At 37.2% G+C, this 27,743-nt stretch overlaps 1 protein-coding gene across 4 annotated transcripts in view; it reads right to left on the bottom strand.

Annotated features, from left to right (window-relative positions):
- LOC149570264 (MICOS complex subunit MIC10-like) overlaps positions 1-27,743 on the bottom strand; it is an 80,206-nt gene that overhangs the window by 41,658 nt on the left and 10,805 nt on the right. For 3 of the 4 annotated variants that reach the window (XM_089822900.1, XM_089822898.1, XM_089822899.1), the window contains exon 2: positions 11,400-11,554. In XM_089822900.1, the coding sequence (XP_089679026.1) occupies positions 11,400-11,554 (155 nt within the window). Of the gene's footprint in view, positions 1-4,205; positions 4,325-11,399; positions 11,555-27,743 lie in introns of those variants that run through there. The other variant, XM_089822897.1, reaches the window with a different exon arrangement.

A 27,743-nucleotide genomic window follows, 5' to 3' on the forward strand; every position in this document is an offset into this window, starting at 1 on the left:
CAGCAAAAACCTTAATCAAGGCCAAAAACTGAAAACAAACCAAAAGGATCAAGCATGGCTCCTGCACCACCCTACAAAACTTGTCTCATTCTTGTATAAACCGAAGCGAATTGGAAAAGCAACCACTAGAACTGACGATGCCTTCATTGCAGCGCTATAAAACAATATATTAAACACAATTTGACATGCCAGCTCAGCAACAAATAGTAAGGCCAATCAGCAAGACAATATTAAGGCAAAAGAAATTTAAAAGTAAATAAGACCAAAAATGCATCAATTTGAGGGTTTACAAAAAAATATAGGATCAAGAATAAACTATGTGCCTTGATTGTGTTACCCTGATTCGTGTGCAAGTTGTTAGGCCAATAGCATTTGCTGTGAGTTTCAAAGCTTTTCCAGGAATTGTATGTTGGAAATATAGATGGAGTAACTGAGAGGGGGGGTGAATCAATTACCACAAAAACAAATCCACAGATCCCTTAGATGTCTTAAATAACTAGTTACTGATGTCACTCGGTAGCCACACAGAAAAATGCTATAACTCAGTAAATGAACTATGTATTGACTTATTACTGATCTTTAAGCATTCACAATTATTAACATGCATGCAAAAGGAAATAATATGAACACAAGAGACACCAGATTTAACATGGAAACCCAATATGGGAAAAACCACCAAGTAACTAGCTACCAATTTTCACTCTTCTGAAGAGAGCCCTGTTAGGAGCCAACCCTGTTAAAGGTTACAAAACACACTGTTAGGTGTGACCTTGTTAGAGGATTTAATCACCCTGCTAGGAGTGGCCTTGCTAGAGGACTTTAGAACAATTCAATAGAACTCTCCACCTTGTTAGAGGATTTACAAAATGGCTGTTAGACCAACTTTGTTAAGAGATTTAGGAATTACTGCTACAATGGTGAGAAAGTAATAATAAGTGACCTGAATGAGATGCAACTAAACTTTGTTGTTACAGATCTCTATTCTACTTCACTAGATCTCTGATCAAATACAACTTTGCTGCTCCTCAAGGATATCTGATCCTTCTCCAAAATTTGCTCACACTTCCTCTTTTCACAATCAAATCACTTGCATATTCACTCATTCATCCATTCATACATTTGAATTCACAACTTGACCTTTTATTTATACATTACAAATTGTCAAGTCAGCTCATTTACAAGTTACATTTATCAATAATCAATACATCAGTCGACTACAAACATTACATGACTCAATTAAACTTTATTTCCCAAAACAATGAAATCCTTCATTGGCCGACCCTGCTCAGTAAACACTGCTCCAGAAATGATTTCCAATGTTAACCAAGCGAAGCTCGATAAACACTGCAAACTCTACAAAATCCTTTGGAGACCGAGTGAACTCGGTAAGAACTGATTTTCCTTCGTTGACCTTGTGAGCTCGGTTGAAACTAATTTCTGCCATAGAATCCTTTAGCGCCCAAGTGAGCTTGGTAGAAATTGTTTCCACAGTGTAACTTCCAGAAATGCTCAGTAGACTTTGTAATTCACTTTGCTAACCTTCTGAGCTCAGAAGACTCTGTCTGATAACTGATATGACATTTGTGTAACATCAAAGACAACACACAATTGAACAATTGTATCCAACAATGTATTCCATGAATATTGTGCATCATCACCCACTGTGAGATGACATCTCTTCTGGCCATTCAATCAAAATATTTCATGGGCCATGTTCATGCCTCTCTGTTTTGCATGTGAGTCCCCGCTGTGCAGACCAATTCTAAAGCATTTAAAAAGTTGTCAAGAAGGTGTTCACACACACCAAGCTATCTAGAAAGGAAACAAAGAAAATAAACATGAAAAAACAATATCCCCATTTGGACCAATCTAATACGCTTACATACAACAAAAAATGGAGGTTGGAAAATTGCCTTGGGGAGATGACCAGCTCATAGATCATCTCTCAAAAACCACAGGAGAAGACAACCACCTCAAGTAGGGTCGTTGTGAGTACTGGGTCATGGAGAGGAGTAACTCTCTCGCGCATCACCTTCCCAACGCTACTATTATTGCATCATTTCCCTCTCAGATAAAACCTAACCACCACTTGCTATGAAGTTTCCGCATCCCAATTCAAAAAGAAAGTCATATGCTTAAAAATATACAAAACATATTGTGCACGCTGCTTCCATGCACTCATCCTACTTTCTGATAGGAGACTTCACATTTATAGCATTAGACAAATTTTCTAGCATCAAACATAAACATTGCAGTTGCTTTCCAACCTATAATAGCTCCAGCTATTAGATTCAGAATTACCTCAATATAGCGGCAGGCCAAGAAGGTCCACCATGCACGCATGATGATCAGTTGTAGGCATGTAATATGAGTTACTCCTGCCAGTGAAGTATTTACAGCCCTCACCCACTAAACCTACATGGTTGCATGCTAATAAAACACATGCAAAGTTTACATGGTTAGGATATGCTCCAGAGTTTGTCATAGTTCAAAGAGTTTGCTAGCATCCTTACAAAATCCATTTCATGCATCTCTTGCAAATGTTGCAGTTCACGAAAGTTGAAACCAATTGTTCTAGGAATTCCATGAAACTTCCATATCTTACATAAATGTCTCCAAGAGCAGTTGGAACATTTGGCAAAATCCATTTTCAATTACACATTGACAAATGTCCAGGGCCTGTTCCAATGCTCTTATTTTAGCACATGCAGGAAGGATGTTGGCAAAGGTTGTCAAATCACAGTTTACACCAGCAAATTTGCATTTGCTAAAAAGCTTCCAAGCCTTTTTCAACGAAACCATTTTGTACATATCCTACTATCATTGTATTTGATGCAATCACATCTCTCTCTGACATTTTTACAAACAGTTTGTGTGTCATGTATGCTTCTACATTCTGCATCCATATCAGTCAGAGCAATTGTGACTATAACATTTGACAAAATCCCCTCTTAACTGTCCTCTAATGGACAAGTATGTACCCTGTTCTAAAGCTCCCATTTGAGCACAGGCTAGGAGGATATGCTGGAAAAAATTGCGGAGACTAGTTTACAAATGGATTGCATCTCCGAAAACATTACCAAGACCTTTTCAACAACCCCACTTTGTGCATACTGTGCAATCATACCATTCTATTAGAGCACAACCCTTTAAGGGATTCTGTCAAACAGCTCACTCCCCTTGTGCATACTTCCACATTATGCAAAGATGTCTACCAGAGTACTTGCAGCCACAACATCTGAGAAGAATTCCTTCTCCACTATGCTTTGATGAATATCCAAACTGATTCAATACCCCATCATAAACCGAGCCTTTATTAGCCCCACCCATTATTTTCATCACTTCTACACCCATGCTTCCAAATGGCACATACATATCCCTTCCGAATTGCCAAACCCCTGACTTATAATTTCCCCACTGTACAATACTAAATACAAATATTCCCAAAATAATTTACATTTTTATACATCCTTACAAAATAAGAAATCTTAGAAAAAATTTCTTACATTGGCTCGGAAATGCATTTCCATGAGGGCTTAGCCTTGCTGGTGGGGGTGTGAGGTTTACCATAGCTATAAACTCGCATTGTGTGGACGTCATTGATGAAGGTGTGGCATTAATCCACCCTTTTGTCGTATGGTTTTTGAAAGTCAAAGGTGAGATCTTCTGCTGTGAAACCATCTGTGGGATCTGCAACAAACCCGACAATTGCAGAAAAATCAAACAAATAAGAAACATCCAACAAACTAGTATACTATCCTGCATTTCTTTCCGTGCGTCTGCCCAGGAGATACCTTCCGAGATTTTTTTCCCAACATATATAGCCTATTGGCTAAAAATGCAGAAAAAACAGCTATACTCCTGCTCCTCCAATCTCTGCTAAAAACATTGCTCTTACTTCAAATACTGCTATACCTTTTTCATAAACAAAACATGCAAATAAAATGAAATGAGGCTCTGTTTCCTCATCTACAGAGAGGTAGGGTGTGGGAACCAACAAAAAAATGACACCTAAGTTTTTTTTCTCAATTTTCTGAGTGTTTTTTACATGCAATAGATCACAAACAGGACCTCCATTTCTGGTTTTAAAAAAAGAAAGGAAACGGATCAAGCACATGAAGAATGGGAAAAACAAAAAATCAAGAGAAAGCAAGAAACAAACTTTCCACTGCGAGGACAAGGGGCACAGTGGACTGCACCATTATAAGCACTTGGACATAGCTATTCCTTGCAGTCAAAGTGTGGCATGATAACCTGGTAGGGAGTTTGCCATCCATCCACTTGTTGAATACTTTGTGTGCTTGAAAATCTGCATCTCAACATTCTAAACACAATGCCGATGAGAATTAATTGATTTTCAGTTTTCTGTAAGAAATTTTCTCGTTTTGCTATCCGGTTCAGAAAATGTTAATGGGCACCGAAGCCAATAAACAACCAACCAGATCTCATGCAAGTCTTGTTGAGTTGCAAGAATTTACAATGCATCCAACCTTACAAGAGGATACTAACAGAAATATTCACAAGTAAAGAAATTTCTTCACCCTTAGGAAAGGAACAGACAGAAAACACATAATTCCTGTCATATCATCTTATTGATTGACATGAGGTTTTTTCTATTGATCGGTTAAAACTTGAAAAACTATTACTTTTTGCAAGGGCCAGCCGGTCTTCTGTCTCAGGACCTGTCATCCCTTGCAGACTTCCTCCACATCCCCACATTTCAGGGACATGTCCTATAATTTAGGCAATTTGGGGGACAGCCTGCAGACATTTCCCAAGCGTCCTCATGTCCCCACGACATCCCAGAAATCAGCAAACCCCTAAGAACCTTGGGGATGCATCCTCAAGTTCCGTTGTAATTATCTATGAACCCCAATTCATCACCAGATGGATTCTATCTTGCATCCTCCTGCAAGGTCAAGATGATCAACATCAAAATAAGATATAATTGACTAAGTTTTAAGTAGCAACTTTAGATGCTATCGGAATGAACTTAACGCATATGGTGAAACTTTTTGAATAAGTTAATATGAGACAAGTGGTGCGTCCTGGATTATGCATATCAGGAATCTTTCGTTAGGAATATGTTGGTTAACAGTTTGTCTTCCTTAATTCTTTGGTTTATAACTTGACTCTCAGAGTACCCAACGGCTAACAGAAAACAAAGGAGTTAACAACAGAATGGGTCAGTGTAGTAATCTATCAAAGACCCCTGAATTAAAAGGTACAGCTCCCTTTTAAATGCAAGATTTGCAATGAATTTGATTTTAACTTTTTGGGGGTATGCTCTTAACCAGAGAGCAGAAAAGGCCAATAACCAGATTGTTTAATACTTCAAACAACCCAAGCAATTTCAAAATGGAGACTAACACCTAATATGCAATCTATTCTAACTTGAATGCAAGGATGAAATCATGCAAGACTAGCAACAACTACACGAGAGGAGAAGGAATGACTAAATAGGCAATTCCAGGATTGCTTGCTAAATTAACTGAGATTTGACAATACCCCGATTGTCCCCTTTTCAGTTACTTCATTAATTAAATTCCAAACTTCTCATGCAATTAACTAAACACACATGAACTATAGAGCACAACACAAGGAAAAGAATAATACTTATGCTGAGGAAAGTAAAGCTTACAATCCACTGAGATGAAAGAAATAATACAAAGTTTACTTGCGATCATTCAGTTTCCAGTTACAGCACATTCATCCCACATATCATATAGTAACTAAATGAACAGAAAAATTAACTTATAGACTCAGAGTCACACATAGTAGTCACAACTACAGGGGCTCACCCACAAAATAATTTTCCGATCCCATAAACTTCTCAAAAAGTTACATATACAGGCCTCTTCAAAATGGCCAATTACATTCAATGATTGCAATGCAGAGCATCTTTGAACGGAGGAAGCTAAAAATACGACTTGACTGAGTCATCGTCCATTACAGAGTCTAAGCCTACTAAGGAAATGCCAAAAATGGCTACAAATGAGAAAATTTGAGAGAAGAGAGAGAATGACAGATGTCTGAGAGAATATCAGAGCATCATGCTTTCTTTGGGGTAATAGCCTTAGCTCTATAAGCCTTCATTACATATGTTACTTTATCTAATTCCTTGACAGCTGGAATTATGATGTTATCAGCTCGAATCACCCAGTAGTCATGCATCTTTGTCAGCTTGTCCACCCTCGCGACTTTGATTGGAGCTTTTCTGATGCTCGCTTTAAAACGGAATTCGACAATGAAAGCTCCTGGATCTTTGGCATCCAGAAGTTGATTGGATCAGCGGCCTCATCGACAAACGCTAGGAATTTGGCTTTCATTTGCTCAATGTCCACCAATCAGCCATTGTTGGATATGTATGATTCTGTGTGCAGCACTTTTAAGCATTCAAAAAGCTTCTCTATGACCTTTTGCACTAGGTCATGTACATCTTTAAGCTCGTTTGCAGATCTTGCAGAGCTTTCCACTGAACTCCAAAGATTGCTTCCAATGAAGCAATGGCTCATGACCTGTTTTAAGGATTCCGTGGGTGATGGCGACATTGGTCTTCATATTAATCACCTCTTGCATCAATGCCAGTTGCTTCGTCAATCTGTCTGTTGCATTGAGCATGGTAGTCTAGTGACTAGAAACTGCTTCACTCAACTTGTCAGCATCTAATATCAGATTTCCCAAATTCTCGACGAAGGGGGGACCTTGAACCTTCATTTGATCAATCCATGATCGGCCAATTTGCCCAAATTGCCTTTCCTACTACAGCTTCAAAAGCAAGTTCTTGTTATCTTCTGCATTTGGATCATATGTACTGGTTGAACTACTTCCAAGTGCAGTCCTAATGTAGTCCATTAGTTCTTTGTTTGAGGCCTTGAGCACCTCTTTCTCCACCCTCAACTCCTCCATCTATCCTCTATCTTTTCATTGGTAGACTTCCATATGTTAACCATGGAATCATGGACAAGGATACCAATGTTGATCGTCCTGATTTGAAAGTCATTGGTAGTGAGCTCATGAGGCTTGCCTTTCTTTTGAGGCTCTACTATCTCCATCAACATGTGACTAGTAGAGGGATCAGAGGCCAATGTTGCTATGGACTTTTGCTTCTTCGTCTTCTTCGATTATGGCTGAGAAGAAGTCGCCTGTGTGATGAGGTCTTTGGATGGGGCAGCATCCTCATATCATTGCTTCTTCCAATCAATGGTCTCCTCCAACCATGACTCAGTTGAGAGGACATTGATTGCTGATTGAAGGGTCGTGGGATAAAAGAGCTTCCTTGCCATTAGAGTTGTCTCTTTAGTTTGAGTAGCAGTAGGAAAGGCAATGACTTAAGTAACAAAGAGTGCCAAAGTGTCCCCTTCTTGTGATGCATCCTGTTCTTGACCATCCATGGGGTTGGTGTCACCATCAAGATTGACGAGTTGGAAAGGGGAGGCAGGCTTAGCAACTAATTTCTCGTGCTCCTTCTCCTTCTCCCCACTCTTCCTATATCTAGAAGAGATCCTCCTCCACAAGTAGGGGTGATCGAAACATTCTTCTCTAGAGGTTGATCTTCGCCTTGGCCGATAGACTGGGCTAGGCCCACAGATGTTAAAGTGGCAGCAGTGGTGGAGGTCACTGCAGTTTACTAAGCAATTCCAGAAGCCAATCCATCAATGGAGCTTGTGCTTCCCGTTCTTTTCTTTCTCACTCGGATCCACTACACCCATTTGTCCATCCTCTTAATGATCCCGTGCATTAGGACCTCCATTGTATCGATGACAGTACCCGCAGGTGGAGTAGACACAATGGGAACTCCTTTAATCTACTTGTAAGACGAAGGATGCATATAAGAGCCATCATCTACAAGATCAGAAACATCAATAGAGTAATTATATAATTTAACTTCATCAACTGTCAACTGGCACCAGTACTTCTTCGGAGTTTGATATTCATTGAGGCAACCAGCCCAAGAATCTTCAGCGTCTGGAATATGTCTGTAGGCGTATCCCAACTTCAAATGATCTCTCACAAAGTTTATTGGGCCATACTAAGGCCTAAGCACCTTATAATCAACCAACATTATCTTGCTCTCAAAACTTTTAACTAGATTCCAAGCATCAAATCTAGAGGCACAGGAATAGGGTCCAAACACTATTGGGAAGGAAATCACGGCTATCTTCTTTACATTTGAACACAAGGTATTCACTTTAAAAATTTGTCGACACAATTCGATAAGAACAACCTTGTCCTCAGGGTACCTAGGAAGTCTTTTAGAAAAACCATCAAAAGCACCAATCTATAGGTAGTAGAAACTCGGGAATTGGATGAAAGAGCATTCGAACTGGCTAGTAGCCGAAATTGCTTCTAGTGAAAATCTTTGTTCGGGGCAGCATTGCAATTTCAGGCACAATCTCATCATGAAGTCGTTGTATGCTTTCACGTACTGCTCAAAGCTCCTTTGTAGCTAAAGGTGTGGGTAGAACTCATATACCCTCGTATTTTCATCGTAGTCTTCAATGTTGGGAAGACCCGGCCATAGGTGATGCGTAGCTAGGGCATATATTAAATATAAAGACATGTAAAATTGCTTAAATGCCTTAGCTGAATTTAACCACGAGACAAGCTCAATACATATGATTTCAGCCTAGTCAATCTGTAGTCCTTCGGCACATATGGCTTGCACCAAAAATAAGTGGTGCTCAACGAATTTCAAAATTTCTTCCTTTCCCTTTAATCTCAATAGTAGTGCCAGGATGTCAACAATCTCCCTTTTCAAATTGGTCCCAAAAAGGGTTTTTGACATTTTGCTCTTCTTTGAACGAGGAGTTTGGAACCAAGTTCTCTGCATATCTTCTCTTCTCGAAGTTTTCTTTTCATTAAACACGGATACAGAGGAGCCGAAATCAATATCACAGTGTTCCTCCTTCACTGGCATGCCAAATGCAGACTGCATCAAAGCCTTGTTTATCAACAAAAGGATAGACTGATCAAGAAGCAAGATTTGCTTCGTTTCCAGATTATGTCTTTCAATGCATTCCCTCACTAGCTCTAGAGCCTGTATAGCCATTGGAAATCCGGCAAATTTCACCCATCCGCTCTTTCAATTTTTGGGTAATCGGGTGGATGGGCTAAGAATTAAGCCTTCTGTGAAGATCACCTAAATCATAGAACTTGAATGAGGTATCAAAAAGCTCCTTTAATTCACTTAGTAAGCCTATAAGTTTATCATAACTTGTTGCTCTGATTGCCATTTGCTATGATTTCAAAGAGGATGCAATGCTCGATAAATAGCCATTCAAAACAATGAGAAAACAAATTTGAGGTAATCCCAGTGAAATATATATAGAAATCCAAACGTTGGCACCACACGAATGAAATTAAGCACAACCAACGATCATAGCGGTAGGATTTGAAATAAAATTGATAATCAACGGCTATTTAAAACTTCTCGTTTCTGTGCATGTAAAGATTCATAAACCCAAAAGCCATATTACTTCACTTAAAGTGAAGTCGTATCACTAAAAGCCACTCACCGAAACAAGGGTTTTTAGTTTAAAGGAAAGTGCTTGGTTTACTTTAGGATCCGGAATAAGGATTCATACAATAACTCAATATGTGCCAAGGAGAGAGTGCAGATCCATCTTTCCGTAAGCTTATCTTTCCTTTGATCCGGGATCGTAGTGCGAAGAATGATCCTTCGATACCTTGGGCACCTCATTTTCTTATTTTCCACATTGAGCATCCAACACTTGATTTTCTTTGTCGGGGTTGCACCTCTATAGCTGGCTTTTACCGGAAGCATCTTTTGAGCATCTCCGTAGAAAATTCTCATATTATAGTCACTTAGCTCTTTATTTTTTAAGTCTTCAGAGAAGTAGCCTTTTATATTTCCTTAAGACGGAAAACCCCTCTGAAAGCAGCACTTTCTGAAAGAAGAAACACTCTATAGCATTTTCCCTTTGTTTTGATCAGATAGCTTGAGATGAGATTTCGAGCATGGATCCTTCATTACAGGCTCAGAAAAATTATTTTTACAGTCTCACGCCTAGGTCCCACTTTATGCATAAAAACTTTTGAATTGAACATAAGCTATGCTGGCTTCGGAAACAGAACAGAATGCTATATTTTCCATCAGCAAGCAGCTGAAAAACCCATAGACCCATTTCTCTTCATAGAAATGGATTTTACCTCTGAACTTTGACTCAAGACCTTCTTGGCTTGGACTTGCACTTTCCCTAGATCTTTTATCATAAGTCAAGCAAGTGTACATTGGTAAATACTATCGTGACTTTGTTCTTTGGGTACATGCTTGATGAACTTCACCAAGGGGAAAGCTACCCGGATTATTCAAAATCCGAAGGAAATGAGAATGCTGGTGTAAGATATAAGTTACGAAAACAAGGAGAATTCACTTTTCATTAGGAAGACACTTAAAACATATCCCGACCAAACCTAAATTAACTAAATCCCGAATGCATTAAAATGACAAGAAACCCGCATGGAGGGATAGGGAATGATAAAGACAAGGGAGGTTCAGAAAAGATGCAAAGTGGGAGTCTTGGGAACTTGATGAGAAGTAAGTCACCTAAAGGGTACCTTGACATGCAATCTTGAACAAAATCTCAATGAAAACCAACAACTACAAGTTCACAAGGGAAAAACTAAAAGTTGGCAACAGAATATAACTTGAAGATGCAGGTCACTTGAGTGCAGAGCACAATACAACATTGAAAGGGGAAAACAATGCTCTAGGCTTCAAGAAGTTAGTTGTTTCTTCCAAACAAGATCGCAGCTACTCTTTGACACTTGCCCAAGTTTCACAGTTTTCGTGGTCACATTCAATATCCCATCATTTAAAAATCATGTTTGATGTATTGATGAGAACAGTGTTTAAAAGGGAGCATGTTTATAAGCTCAAATTATCATTAGCCTTTCAAATATCTACATAGACATGCAATTATGCATGGAGGAGGAAAGAGACTTATGCGCCCCAAATCATTTTTTGCAGTATAATGCATGACAAAATTAAGAAACCTCAATGCAAGAAAGGACCTTTGACCTTTGAATTGGAAACAACTGGCACACTAAAACGTCCAAAATATATATATATATTTTTTTTTTTTTATTTTTTTTTTTATTTATTTATTTTCTGAATTGTGTTTCCTTCTAATTGCTGGTACTGCACAATAATCTCACATGCACAGTAGAAGACAGCAGAATAGATTGAGCAAATTCAAAGAGTAACCAATGTCCAAACTTAAAGGAAGGCATATTAGACATAATACTTCCATTGGTATGTCCAAGACAGATGATAAAATTAAGATAACTCCAAAAACTATGCCTGACTTACTCCAAATTTGAAGGAAAGAGTATAACTAGAATAAGAAGCCTGAACAACTAAAATAAGGTAATACCTCAGCAGATGAGGAAGAAAATGAAGAGGAAACATTTGAGGGCAATGGCCACTTTGGAAGAGATCCATCAAAGATATGAGAACAATCAGTATATGCTGAACCAAGACCTACTCCAGCACCAAATGCAACAGCTGCCCACCTTGTTGCAGGACTTCCTGGAATAGTTCAACCGAGGACATTGAGAGTTAGGATTTTACATACCTTAATACTGATACAAAAATATTTATTTGGAATATAATATTTCCTAACCAGATCACCACAATATTAAGTAAAAGAAAATAAATCCCACTCATACTTTATCCATTAGCAACATGCACAATTGATAAAACTATTCAATTTGGGACTTCACATTTATAATTATTGGCATGTTTCCAGGGCCAAAACCTCTCCGAAAGAATCTCCCACTATGGGATAGTTGCTACCAAATTTCCTATATCCCATTTGCAAAAACATGGTGTATGAATTATTTCTGGTTCAGATTATCTAAAACCTCCACTATCCAATGATATTGGAACAGATGAAAGCTTGCTATTTGACATCATTGATTTGTTCTCTACTGATTATTTTAGTGTTTATGAGCATATAGAGATGTTTCATAGAAGGACTGGAACATGGATTCGATGATTGGATAAACCTTAAGATTAATACAATAAAAGCTTGTACTCTAATAGGTTAGTGAGTGATCCAATTCTAAAATGGAGAGCTAGCAGTCCCTTATGAAGGCTCTCCATTTATCTAATTTGTGTCAAAGAAGAATGAATGAAATGCAGAAAATGCAAGTAAATCGTTCCTGATTTAATGCTTTTACTAACTTATCAAGTATAATCCACATAAGTATGACAACAAATACATGTTTTACACACAAGCAATAACAAGAAAATGCACATCAATTACAAAAGAGTTTAAAAGGATTAATTGAAATGGATCATCTAATGTCGAAGAGTGACATTAGTACAAGTGGATACAATCTCTTTGATGACTGGTAGAGGAAAGAAGAGCCAATGCATAGCAAATGAAAGAGATATAATAATAAAATAAGAGCCTCGAGAAAATGTGACAAGTCATAACAAAGAGTTATTTGTATAAGTTACACCAATAGCCTTTCGAAAAGGGAAAAAATGAGACATTTGTGAAAAGAATGCATAAATGTCGAATCCCAAGTTATGTGCATCATCATCATGATCTATGTTACTGGGTTCTTCGCCTTTTGTTACAGAAGCTGGTTCTGAAGATTGATGCCGTTGATTTTTCCCAACTCCAGCTCTAGTTCTGCCACAAATCTTTCTGTCAGTTTCAGTTACAATAAAACTTCCATTTGTAATTGTTAATATACTTAGTTATCAGCACTTTTTTCCCAAGTTTATGAGGAGTCCTTTAAATTCCTAAGTTTGCTGCTTAATAATGCAAGCAATCATGTTAGAATTGCCGCATAAAACTCCAGATCTATTTTGTTGAGTAGTTTTAGTTAGTTTAATTGTAATAAATCAAAAGATGAAATGCTGTTCAAACTGCTGTAACAAGCAGTTAGGATACAAAACGCAGGTCTGAGAGTAGTTGTAGTGGTTAATTGTTCTTCTTTTCTTCTAATAAGAAGGCTGCCGTTATACGTTTTTATTAGAGTGAGCTGCAATAAAAAGAAAAAAGAAAAAATTCTGCTCCAAAACAGAGCCTCCCCTGTTCTATTTTGTTGTGGTATCAGTTATGGCATTTGTTTGTTTTCTCCTTTGGTTGCTGCAGGTATACTTTTTTACATTTGATATCAGAGCATAAGGTTCTTGAAGGTTTCAGCATAGCAAGTAATTTGCAAATTTCAGAGTTTGATGGAGTTGATTACCAATATCGGTCAATTAAGATAAGACCTTTTTGATTGGTAAAGATTTTTGGCAAATTGTTGAATCCGGTTATGAGGAGCCTGAGAATTGGGATAATCTTCAAGCTAATGAAAGGATATTAAAGAAGGAAGCTAACAAGAAGAATGCAATGGCTCTGTTTCACATTCAGATGGCTCTTGAAAAGAGCTTGTTTCCTAAATTGTTGATGCCCAGACAACAAAGGAGGACTGAAAGATTCTAAAAGACACTTACCATGGCAATGATCAGATCAAGGTTGTGAAGCTACAAACCTTGAAAAGAGAATATGAGAATTTGAAGATGAAGGAAACTAAGAATGTGGGAGATTTTTGTGTAAGAGTCAAGGATGTGGTTCATAAAATGGCCACTTTAAGTGAAAGTATGAGCCAAGAGCATGCGATACAAAAGGTATTGAGATCTCTAACCCCAAGATGGAATACTGTAGCAATTATTATGGAAGAAAGCAAAGATTTAGCCACCCTAGAATATGATGAGTTGGTCGGATCTCTCATGTCACATGAGGATAGATTGAGGGGCACTTCTACTAGCATTAATGAGAAGGCCTTTGCTTCCCAATTGCAAATTTCAAAGAATGATGGTGCTAGCAACAAAAATAACAATAACAAAGGTTCAGGAAGAGGTCAAAATCAGAATTATTCAAGAGGAACCAGAGGAAGACGAGGTGCTTGAGGAGGAAGAGGCAGAGACAAATTTGATAAAAGGAACATCCAATGCTATCATTGCAATAGGTATGGTTATTTTGAGAAAGAGTGTAGATTGAAATTAGGTAATTATAATGCTAATTATGCTCATCAAGATGAAGATCCTTCCTTAAACAATTTATTTCTGTGTTATGGCAAAGCTGAAAATAACATGGATGATGTTTGGTATGTGGATTCTAGGTGCTCTAATCACATTTCTGGTAATAAACAAATATTTTCAAAGCTTGATTATGCTTTTAGATCCAATACTACTCTTGGTAATAACAATGCAGTGGAGGTTGCAGCCAAAGGAGCCATGGATACTCAAACATAAGGAAAATATGAAAAGTGTTCAAGATATCTATTATACTCCAAAATTAAAGCATAATTTGTCAAGTGTTGGGCAGCTATGTGAGAAGAATTATAGAGTGGTATTTGATAATATGAAATGTACTATCTATGATGAGAATCAGGGCAATAAACTTATAAAGTGATTACAGTTGTTCCTATGACAAAGAATAGGATGTTTCCTTTAAAGTTTGGTGAAAATGATAATCAACTTGTCAATATGGCTTATAAGGATAAAAGTTGGTTATGGTATCTCAGGTATGGCCATTTGAATTTCAATAGTTTGAAATTTCTAACATCAAATACCTTGGTTCTTGGATTACCTAAGGTTGAAGAGCATAAAAAGATTTGTAAAGGATGTCCAAAAGAGAAGCATGCAAGGGAAGCATTTCCAAAAGGCAATGGGTGGAGGGCCCATCACCCACTTTAGTTTATTCATTCAAATATTTGTGGTCTTGTGCAAACACAAAGTTTGGGTAAGTCATCATATTTCATTATTTTTATTGATGATTACTCACGCATGTGTTAGGTGTATTTTTTAAGACTAAGGATGAAGCCCTTGATACATTCAAGAGGTATAAATACAATGTAGAGACTAAGAAAGGGAACACAATCAGATGTTTGAGAACTAATTGTGGAGGAAAGTATTGCTCCAAAGATTTTCAGAATTTCTGTGAGATGAATGGGATCAAGAGAAACATATTAAGGCAGCCAAGAGGATATTGAGGTATGTGAAAGGAACCATAGATTTTGGTATTCATTATCACTCCTCTAACAAATGCAATCTTGTTGGTCCCAATGATTCAGATTGGGGAGGTAATTTGGATGACCGGAAATCTACATCTAGTATTGTTTTCCTTTGGGTTCTAGTTTAATCACATGGAATTCGAAAAAGAAAAGTATGTTTGCCCTCTCTTCCACAAAAGCACAATATGTTGCAGTCTCTTCAGCAGGCACACAAACTTTATGGTTCAGAGAGCTTCTTGAAGAAATTGGCAAGATACAGTTTCAGCCTACTGTGATTTTTTGTGACAACATTAGTGTCATTCAATTGGCCAAGAATCCAGTTCATCATAGTAGGACCAAGTACTTTGATTTGAAACAACATTTTATCATAGATTTAGTACAAAGGAAAGCAACTGAATTGAAGTATATCAGCACAAAAGAGCAAATAGCAGATATCTTCACAAAGGCAGTAGCAAAAGATCAGTTTTTGGCACTCAGAGATCGAATGGTTGGCATTTAGAGATAGAATGGTTGGCCCTTTCAATATCAAGGAGGAGTATGAAGATTGATGCTGTTGAATTTTCCTAGCTCCAGTTCCACCGCACATCTTTCTGTTAGTTTCAGTTACAATAAACTTCCATGAGTAATTGTTAAGATGCATAGTTATCAGCACTTTTTGTCCAAGTTTATGAGTAGTTCTTTAAATTCCTAAGTTTGCTGCTGAATAACGAAAGCAATCATGTTAAAACTGCCGCATAAAACTCCAGATCTATTTTGTTAGGGAGTAGTTTTAGTTAGTTTAATTGTAATAAATCAAAAGATGAAATGCTGTCCAAACTGCTGTAGCAAGCAGTTAGGATAATCATTGAAGGTCTGAGAGCAGTTTTAGATTTCATTTTTTTCTTTTCTTCTAATAAGAAGGGCTGCTGTAACACGCTTTTATTAGAGTGAGCTACAATAAAAAAAAATGAGTTTTTTCTGCTACAAAACAGAGCCTCCCCTGTTCAATTTTGTTGTGGTATCAGTTTTGGCATTTGTTTGTTGTCGCATTTGGTTGCTGCAGGTATACTTTTTTACAGGTTCAGTCCTCATACACCCAAGCATTCGCCCAAGCTTAAGGGTTCACCCAGGATAAAGTCATGGCACATCTATGCTTACCCATGTGTACTCACAACTAAGGACGCCCAATAAAGCAATATTTTCAAACCAAAAAAAAACATTTGATTTTTTAATGATCAATTTCCCAATTTACATCATAAATTTTTATACGATATCTTTTGAAAATACTTGTGCTAACCATATTTACAAGACTCTGCAAGTCTTGACAGGACTATATGAGTCAAAAGTCAAGGCACCCGTTCTTAGCCCAGGTGCCCCATGATTCGGACTTGGCCGAGTCGGCCAGACTCAGTTGACTTGCCAAGTCCCAAGCCCAGGACTCGGTCACATCAAAGACAACCATAAAGTTTTAAAACACATTTTTATATCCAAAAGCTCTAACTTTTTGTTTATAAATATCACTCGACCCTGAAAAGAGCATTCTTTCATTTGCAAAAAGGAGAAGAAAAGAAGCATTAGAGAGTATATAATATATATTGAGGTATTGAAGAGCAGACCAACAGATTAATTGGCACTAAGATACCAATTGTTGATTTTTTGTGCAAGTTAATTGCTTGCATTAATGCATCTAGAGGAAATAAAAAAAGGATTACAACCTTCACCTCCATCACAAATAGATCATGGTCACTGAAACATTCCCTCTCACTTTAGAGGAGGTTGACATAAGGTAGAGTCGAACACTAAGGTTGATGATCATGTCGTCTTCAACAATGAAGACTTGGAATGGGTTCACTAGGTGGATCAAGAGGCAAAGGCAATAGCAATCAATGGTAGAGGAGGCTGGAGAACAAGGAGACCCATTGGAGGACCCTAAGGACGATGTCGATGAGGATGTGGATGTCATTGAGGCTAAATCTGAGACAGGCAGATATCATTGCTGCAGAATCTTCTAGGACCTATCTTAGGCATACACATAGGAAAGAAGCGAGGTCAACTAATCACTAATATAGGCTACTCTGAGCCTTAGTCTTCTACGCTCTAGCTTTTATTTTGATATGCATTTTGAGCATTTGATTCCATAGATTTTGTGTTCTGTGAATATTGTAAACAATTTACAATGACATTATTTCTATTGCAAATGTGTTATTTAGATTAACTTGTTTCCTTTAAAATTTGCATTTTTACTAGTCTGATTAGTATAAACTTGTGTTTGTGCACAAAGTAGCTTGTATTTATCTCAATTATTGTATCTTTAAGGTTGATTTATTAAGCGATGCATGACAAAAGTTTTAAATCCTTAAAAATATTTGAATTTCTTGGGTTTCTCAATTTGTTGAGCTCTTGTGGGTGTCAACACTAAAACCGAGTCTGAGTCAAAAATCAGCTTTGCAAGTCCAAGACAAGTCTGAGCCTTGTAACACTGGTGCTATGGAACCCCACAATGAGGACACAGGATAACCTGTTCTTAAAATGCAACAACTTGCTCTATTCTATGTACTTTTGAAATCTTATTAAAATTTTAAATTACTAAAATAAATATGATTTCTAGTGCTAACAAGCATCTTGAGCATGGATCATTCACGAATTGATGTGTAATATGTATCTAAAGATGTGTTGTATTGTACACAAACAAACCCCACTGCAAATGGGGAACTCTACTTTTGCTTAGGTGAGTTCAAGTTTAGTAACATTTCTGACGTCTTTGCCCTTACAAGTAAGAGTTTGAGCACAGATGAGAAGTGAAATTTTGTGTTGTAAACACAAACACACCATTGCAAATGGGGATCCCCTTTTTCGCTTGGCAATAGTTTGAGTCTCTTGGTCTCCTAGGCTGTTGGGGAGTATTGTCAAGCCCGTGTGGAATTTTGACTAATTTGTGAGTATGGAATTGAAATGTTGAGAGGTGGGAATTAAAAGAGAAGTCGTGAAAGTTCTTCAAGTATAAAAGTTGTCAAGGCAAGCTATGGAAATGTAGTGAACCACGTCAAATTGAAAGCATGGGTAATGATGGAAATTTCTTTAAGTTGTAAATCAAGTGGGTTAGGAATATGCAAACATTAAGGACTTAAAAGACAAAGTGCTTAAGAATCCTATTTAAAATAAGAGAATCCTTGATTCTTGCACAAAAAATTGAAAATCAAGTTAAGTTGCCCACATGTGTTCTTAAGCCAAAACCTTAAACATTTCTAGTTCATTTGGTAAAATTTGTTCAACTTATGGAGCATTTTCAGCTCCACCTTTGAAACTCATTCGAGGATTGTGAACCAATTTCAAGTTCATTTGGTGCATTTTCAACCTGTTGTAGGAAAACTGACTTCCTTCCGCACTCATTTCCAGCTTGATCACTAAAATCTGCACAAGAAATGTGAGAAAAAGTGCTAGTATAAAAAGGTTTGTAATGAAAATAATAAAATTTCATTTACAAGTCAACAACAGAAAAAGGTAAACTTCATAGGTAAAAAATTTGAAAGAGTATGTGGAAAGTCTAAGTAAAGCTGTCTGCTCATTTCCAGCTCTAAGCTTGAAATATGAATTTTTGAGGAGACCTTCCAGCTTGCTCATGGAACTCTGACCTTGATGTAAGTGGGATATTTTGAGGTTAAACGGATCAAGTTGAAGTCCAATTCAAGGTAAAGAGGCATTGAAAATGCTAGCTTTTGATCCAAAGTTGGAGGAGTTTTAAAGATCAAATTTTGAGAGATAAAAGTGATAAACTCAAATTGTTCATTTTCAGCTCTAAGCTAGAAATCCAACCTATATATCAACCATTTCCAGCTCTCCACCCTTGCAACTATAAGAACTTTTTGGTTTAAAAGAATTGCTAAGGTAAAAGTAGCATTAAAATATTTGATCAGAATTGAGGATTTTCAATGTTTAAAATAGAAACCACGGACTTTGATAAGCAACTTTCAAGAGTGGAGGATAATTTAAAATTCTGCACAAAAAATCAGACTATATATTGACACTTCCCAGCTCCACTTCTCAGATATGTCTAGGGCTAGGATTTGTTCCCAATAAAAATTGTGAAGTGGTTGAAAGTGGAACACAATTTCCAGCTCCCTCGTGAAATTATGTTCTGGAGAAAGCATGATATTTTAATGTGAAATTGAAAATGGTCAAGTATAAAATTGATTTGCAGCTTCCTCTCTAAATTCCAATCCAAGTAACTGCAGTAATTTGAAAACAATTTCCAGCTTCTTGGTGTATTTACGACCTAGCATTTCCAGCTTGAGGAAGAAAATTCACCCAGCACTTCAACTGCAATGTCCAGCTTGTATGCTAATTTCTGACCTCAGCAATTAGTGCATTTTTGAGGCAATTTCCAGCTTGTATAATAAATCCCAACCTCCTTTGCATGCATTTCCAGCTCAATGTTAAAATCAAGCCCAATAAAAACATGGGATCTTTGAAGCAAAACAGGAGATTGAAAATGCAATTCTTATTTAGTTCTAGGTCAGCCCTGTCTAGCCTATTGGGTCACACCCCTTCAAATCAAGCACCCTGAGTGTATATAGGGAAGTTAAAGGACATTATTTCAAAAACAACACTCAGGTATTAGAGGTGAGAATCAGAGCAGAGGAAAAGCAGATAAGGGTGAAAACTATTATATTAGAAGTAAAATAAAGACAAAGTCATCTAACAATCAATAAAAAGAACAAAAGACACACACCAGGGGTTAGTACAAAAAACAAAGGCTCCAAGTCAACTAGTTGAAGAGACCTCGATAATCAAGATTCAAAACGTCTAAACCACTAATATCATTCTCAGAAGGTTATTTCAAGACATAAGTGATCACATGGAAAGAGAAAGAGCATACATCAAAGATAAGGAGCCATGATCCAAACAAACTGCAAAGTATATAATGCTATGCAATCATGGACGACAGAGAAAGGAAACATGGATTCCATAGGCTAACAAGATCTGTTATGCTAGATGATCCATGAAAGAGCAAAAGTTGTATTGTGTTGCGTGATCTGTATGACAAGAGAGCAGGAAGAGTCTATAATGTCTAGCAAGCTATATTATGCCAGTTCCACTCATCCCATGAGCAAGTTTGGTGCAAAGTGGGTCTAGTGAGTCACATTATGCTAGTCAACTCATCTTGAACATCAGAGCAAAAGAAAGATCAAAATAGTCTTGCATGCTGTGCTACACTATTTGCTCAATCCCAAGGATAATTCAGCAAATCATTATATGCAAGGAATTCCACGAAAAAATTGGTGCCAAGCATAACCAAGCAAAATATTGTATGCAGGGAAATTAAGAAAATCTGCAAAATCCAGTGCCAAGGATAACCAGACAAAGCATTGTATGCAAGGAAATTCACTAAAACATGTGCCAAGCAAAATATTGTATGCAAGGAAATTATGCAAATTGTTGTCGAGAAGAGCCAATGACATCATCCTAAAAACAAACTTTGGGAAGGGATAATCGAACAAAGCACATTGTCATAAGGGATATCTTGCAACATTTTGTGATGTACCTAAATTAGGAAATCCCAAATTTTGCCTAGATTATAGTTTCTTTATAAACGCGAGTAGCATTTCAGAGTAACCTTTTGTTATGACTAAGATCCTACAAGCGAGTTAGGAAACATTATCATCATAATGCATAATTAGGCATTCTTCAATTAGAAATAAGCCTATATCAAATTAGTAGACCACATAAATCACATTTTTCAAATGTCTCAAACAAGAAATAATAAGGTAGTGTAGCTTGATGAGGTGGGGAAGAGACCCTACCCTAGGCCAAACAGAAAATACACCATCCCTCCTGCCCTCATGAGGCCCTTGCCATAAAAGTGGGGTGGCGTACCCACTACAGTATCTTATCACCATCTTCCTCATCCTTCACACTCCTAACTCACCTTCACTACTTGAGCATCCATATGCATTGGTTCACCATGACAAAGGTAAAGAGAATCATTCACAATAGCACCCAGCCCACCCCCATCCCTGCCCCCTACTAAGCCCAAAGGCAGTCCATTTGTCCACCTTTGGCCCCATGGGACTCCTTAGTCACAAACAAATGGGGTAGCATACATAGAAGGTGACCTCATCACCATTTTCCCTCTAGTGACTACATCATTTACCTTACCTTGGAAAATTGCGCCAGACTGAAAACGTCCATGATACTCTATATTACAGCATTCATAATTTAGCAAATGAAATGCATATTAGTTAACAAATATGCAGATGTATAACTCTGTATATATATATCTATATGTAAGTTGTCACATAATACTGTTATATTCCTGAATCAGTAATGCAATAGAGATAAATCCAATGTTAAAATATTATCTGTACACACATCTATTTATAGACTCTATACATATACGAATAGCATAATAATTATTTAATTCAAATAAAATAGTCATAAACATATTTCTTATGCAAGCATTGCCACCCAATGCTCATACCGAGATTGTAGATCTGAACTATAATTTGTTCTTAATCCTTTTTGTCTTTTCTTCCTTCTGATGATTGAATGACTAACATGGACTGATTGAATCGATTGAAGAATTAATTATGGATCTGTTTGCTTGATTGCCAAATGATGTTTGACGAATGATAGAATGATTTGCTTTAATCCAATAATTTAATGTTAGTGAATGATGATTGAATGAATCTAGAACCATAGGAGTTATGATTGAGAGAGTGCTGATTTGATGTATTGGTGAGTGATGATAGATAAATAGTCATTTAATGCATGGTAAGACTTCTCCTTAATATAATTGGTTAAAGGCTCTTAATCTTTCATAAGAATTGAATCACTACTTTTCCATTGTGGCCTTGGAGAACAATATATTATTCCCCAACTTTATCTCTCTTTTTTTATTTCATGTCCTTCTTCAATGAATTTTTCTCTTTTATATCTCTTGTGAGAGTCTCTGAAAGCTTCAGCTTGAAGCTTTCAGCTAGTTGGAGGACGTAGCCCCTCATGCTAGCAGACAGTTGACACAGACCCATTGTCCCAGAAAACATCAATTCAGGTGTTTCATTTGCACTTACAGGTTCTTACTCTAGCATTCTAATCTGACTGTTAAATCTGTATCTAGGATTGGGTTTTTATATTGGTTATTGTAGTGCTGTTGTCTAATGCAATAACGTATTTGCGGAGTTGTATGGAAGTTTCTGGTTTTAACATTATAAGTCTGTAATGCATATCTATATACCTAAAATCCTGAATATTATTCTAAAAGGAACTGGTTATTAATTTGTGAAGAATCTTCTGGTTTAAACTTTGTATTGTATTCCATTTGCCTATATCTGAGTTTGAATATTATTATTAAGAAGAAGCTGGTTAAACATCTGTCGGCTATTGTACTGGATTCGTTTGTGCTGGAAACTATCTGCAATGTTTTATTTCTAATTATATTGTAAAAAGAAGAAATCAGTAAATATCCAATTCAGGATATTACAGTGGTATCAAAGCCTCGAACCTGCCATCCTATCGGGTATAAGCAGAGGGTTAAAAGGGTTTTATCAGAATTTTTCCTCAATCTTTTCTCTTATTAGATGGAGAGATTTTTGGAATAATAGAAGTACAGGGAAGTCTAGGGAGTCGAGATCAACTTTCTTTTGGCATTTTATCTGCTTCATGTATTTTGGGGGAGATTTTATGAACTCAATATTTAGAAAACTCTAGTTGCTTGAATGTGATTGAGCAAACTCAGGGACTAAAACCCTTGAGAAATCAGAAAGCTAGACATAGCCCCAATCTTCTTGTGATATTTAATATCAGATTGGAACTCGAGTTGGTGTTGGAAATTAAACAAGTTGGCATTTCAAATAATGGTGGAGAGGAAACTGGTCAGTATTTGGTGCTAGCACTTTCGGAACACCAGTAATAGTTAGGCGGTAGTCTAGGAAACAAACTCCTCAAGATGAATACTTGGTGGAATTTTGTTTAAGTTAATTTTTACTTTCCAAGACTTTGGTGTTTGGCAGCGAGTTGTTTTTTTCTAAACAGTAGAGACATGTTATAAGTGATAGGCACAAGCTGGCATGAGAACCTTCCCATACGGATAGACTGCATATGAATATTACCACTCCGAGTTGGGTTGAGATGTGTAACTCTAGGAACAGCAGCAACATTGGTGTAACTACAGAATAGATCACGAGTTCAGAGTCGGCAACTAGTAGAATACAGCACCTCGACAGAGGGTGATATCGGGAGATAAATCAGGTACTCACGGCTCTGCATTGGGTCAACGCATTGAGAGAATCCTTCCTCCAATACAGGTCAACATCATCCAACTGCACGGAATGGTAGAGCAGATTGTAGTGGCAGTTAGCCGACTAGTTAAGACACCTAGGAATGGTGAAGAAATGAATTCTCCTGCATATGCAACTTCTTAACGGCGCTCACTAGTGATACGGGCGTTCAAAGTAACATGTAGGTTTCTAGCGAAAGACGTTACTCACAGATTCAACCATCATTTCAAACCAAGAAGTCGGGTGTTGAGTTTCAGTCAGATTAAAAATGCCAAGGGATACCCATGCGAAACAAAAAAAAATGGACTGTAGCAGAACACCAATTGGGACATAACAACTGGCAACATGTTATAAAGACTACAGTTTAGATGTCAGGAGGTTCTGATTTATTTTAAATAGTGCAAGCACAATAATTAATATTAGAGGTGACTTCCTGTTTCCATGAGTAAGAAGATTATTTTAATTTTGAAATCAACGAGGAAAGAAACGGCAAAATAAAAATGATGGCACAGTAAATTGCAGCAGTTTGATTGCCGCTACGTATATTTTACCAAATTACAACTGGCATGAGATGGTGATAGCTGAAGTTTTCAATTTCTAACATCCACGTTACAACAGAATGGAGGAGTATTTTTATCAGCTGTTATAAACACCATCTACTGAACACATATGCTAGAAACATAATATGTGTCCTCATCGCTAGAGTCGTTATTGTTTTTTGGAAGATGTCATACAGGCATAGTTATGAATCAAATAGTTTGCCAGTTACAAGTGTGACAGTTGGAAGAGAAAATTCGATACTTCTGGTGAATCAAGTGTAAATTCCAACGGTGAGAAGGATGGACTGATTCAAACTTCATTTCAAACAATGTCAGAATATTTACCAAAAAGAGATCAGGATGAGATCTTAAAAGCTTGTCAGGCAGCTGAAGGCAACAATGAATAGGCTTTATCAATTCTTCTTGAAAAGGAAAACTTGTATGCTATTGGAACAACGGTTGAATGTAGTAGGCAACATCTTGATACAAAAAACATCAATGTAAAGTCCAACTTGGAACAGCTAAAATTAAGCTTTCCTAATTTACCTAAAAGTGCCTTAATTGAAATTCTGGAAGCTATCAATTTCAATTACAGGGAGGCAAAAAACATTCTTATTGAAGCTGGGATGGAATCCAGGCATGTTACGAGTGAAGATAAATCCAGACGTCTAAGAAAATTGCTAGAGTCTTTGTTCAATATGAAGACAAGCAGTGAAAAGTTACCATCAAATATGGGTTTTGCGAAAGCTGTTAGACTGAAGAAAAAACCCAAGAAAATCGTTGTAGATAATTCAGTGGATGATCTATTAGATGCATCAAAAACTCGAATTTCAGAAGGCGAAGAAAATGCAGAAAGGACCTTAGAAGAGAAAAAGTTGAAGTTAATCAAGGGAACAACAAGGCTTAAAATGTGACACCCTGAAACAAAGCTAGAACAGAAAGCAGCTTCCTTAAAATTGGAGGATATCTAGGAAAAGAATGAAGGTGCTTCGGCAGTCATGTCAACTGTTCAGCAAAGCGAAAATCAGAAATGGTGTTTCAAAACAGAGGTACTTGGTACGTATGATGAGTACAAAAAACTTCCCCAGAAGGTTCAAAAGGAATTAGCCTTCAGTGATTTCATAGAGTTCCATCCAAAACTCCAAAACAAGACTAATTTGGCAAAAATGAAGTACCTTAAATTAGCTCAATCCTCCTTGCAAAAATCCAACGCAAAACTATGTGTGATAAATTTCTAGCAGCCCAAAATCATCTAATAGGGGACCTTGAAAAAGAAGAGCAATCAACCCATATTGATTTACAGCTTTCCAGCCACCATGTAGAAGATGCTACCCAGGGTACAAGTTTTTATGTTGGTAAATTGAAGGTTAGTGTTGACAATCAGGTGGTTGCACACGAGGTAATAACAAATTGGAACATACTGAGATGACCCTACAAAACAATGAACTGCTTCAAATAGACAATCTTGATATGCATAACTTTAAGAATCAAATGGAGGTTAGTAATGATATGGTTGTGGCATCGTTGGTACATTATGACAGCACTCACAAGTTGGTGGAAGATTTCTACAGAAAGGTTCAAAAAGGAGTAAAAGGAGATTGGCTTGTTGCTGATTTGCAAGTGATCATAACAGCTCTTGAGACTATGAAATCAGATTATTTGTATTTGCTTTCCGATAGGGATAACATTCTTAAGGTTGCTGAAATTCATGTCGATCAGCTGGATAAAGAAAGGAATGAGATTATGGAGCTCAAAAGGGAGCTTAAGAACTACTTCAAATAGACAATCTTGATATGCATAACTTTAGGAATCAAATGGAGGTTAGTAATGATATGGTTGTGGCATCGTTGGTACATTATGACAGCACTCACAAGTTGGTGGAAGATTTCTACAGAAAGGTTCAAAAAGGAGTGAAAGGAGATTGGCTTGTTGCTGATTTGCAAGTGATCATAACAGCTCTTGAGACTATGAAATCAGATTATTTGTATTTGCTTTCCGATAGGGATAACATTCTTAAGGTTGCTGAAATTCATGCTGATCAGCTAGATAAAGAAAGGAATGAGATTATGGAGCTCAAAAGGGAGCTTAAGGATACTCACGAGGCATTAGATGATGCTCGATTTGCTCTTCAGGAGGTAGAAAATCAGATTAGGATCATGAATCACTCTCAAGAGCAGGAGGATAAAGAGAGGTAGGAGTTTTTCCTAGAGGTAATTGATGAACTTGAGAGCATTCAGCAAATGTATGACTTGAATAGCTGCCCCAAACAGTTAAGTAGCAAAACTTCAAAACACTTTCAGCTTGTTGACAACCCTTTGTTTGACGTTGTCACTAATTGGACGTCCGGCAATCCTCTTTTTGTGTTAAATGAGGGATCATCTCTTCTTTGCCATAAAGAGGAAGAGTTTGATTTTAGACTTTGGGATCTTGGCTCAAGTCCTAGCACTGAATCCGGATCTCAGCATGGGAATGATGAATCAACTTCTGTTGGTTATCATTTGATCAGCCCCAACATATTTTCCGATTTCACCCCATTCAGAAGTTGGGTGAATTTTCTTCATCAGCCTCTAAATAGTTCTCAGTGGAGTAATTTTGTGAAGTTTGTGGTTAGATTCTCAGCATCCTTCATATTCATAGCACCTATGTGCTTGGGAATTTTTCAAGCTTATGTTGACAGTATGAATTTTGATGTCCATGGGATGGTGGTTTCAGCTTTTGAGCAGCTCATTTCTTGCATCATTCATTTAGGTCAGGTCTTCACATTCTACTAGATTATACATGGACCCTGGATATATTTCTATCTCATCATAGCAGCAAGGTAGCGTAACAAAGTTTGGGATCCAGGTGTTAACAATTTGAATCTATGGTTGGACGAGGATTTTATTGTGGTCCTATTCAGTGTGAGGTTGAATATGGTGATGATCAGTGTTGATCAGTTTACAGGCGCAGCGTTTCTTCGTAGAGTACTATGGGATCCAAGGATTCGGTTGATAGGTGGTTTGCGGAGTGGTATCATGCTTCACAGTTTGGTCGGGTTTGTTGTCAGTTTAGGTTACTGGGTTAACAACAGATTTATATGGGATCCTAGCACATATTGCTTGAGGGCAAGCAATCTCAAAGAGGGGAGATTTGTAATGTCCCTTCTCTTTGGGGTCATTAGAAATATTAAGAAGGGGCGTATTTACAATATTAAGTTTGACTATGTGAGCTGCAAATTTATTATTAAAAGTCAAATTAATATTCCAAGTGGTCACAAGAGGACGCGGAGAGATAAGACAAAAAATCCAGAAAGGAAGTCGAACGGTCACCATTGGGAGAATAAAAGGAGAAGAGACCCCTTCCTTTTGGCATGCTTGATTTATTATTTTGCTTTTCAGTTCTCTTGTGAGAGTCATTCAGAAAGCTTCAACTTTTAGCCAATGTGAGGACGTAGCCCCTCGTGCAGGTAGGCAGTGGAAGCAAATCCATTGTCCATGGGGATATCACTTCAAGTATCTCGTTTATGCTTACAGTTTTTCTCTTATTTTCCAATCTAACTGTAAAATCTATGTATAAGATTGGACTGTGGTTAGCTAGTTATTGTATTGTTGTTGTATAATACAATAACGGTTTAGAAATTATCTGAAAGTTGCTGGTTGTTATATTGCTGTTGTATAAGGCAATAACATTGTTTAAGAAATTGTAAGAGTTTGCTGGTTTTATCTTACCGATTTGTAACTCATGGTTGTATGTTCGACATTTTGAATGTTATGGGTGAAATAACAAGTTATATAATTGTGGAGAAATTTCTGGTTTTATTATAGCATTGTATTCCCTTGCCTAAATCTGAGTTTTGTATGTTATATTCAAGAAGAAGTTAGTCAAATTATAAATATCTATTTGGGGTTTTTGCTGGATTCCATTG

This window comes from Cupressus sempervirens, chromosome 3, assembly GCF_028749045.1.
Source record: "Cupressus sempervirens isolate cs-2001-9-10 chromosome 3, ASM2874904v1, whole genome shotgun sequence".
Classification (NCBI taxonomy): Eukaryota; Viridiplantae; Streptophyta; class Pinopsida; order Cupressales; family Cupressaceae; genus Cupressus; species Cupressus sempervirens.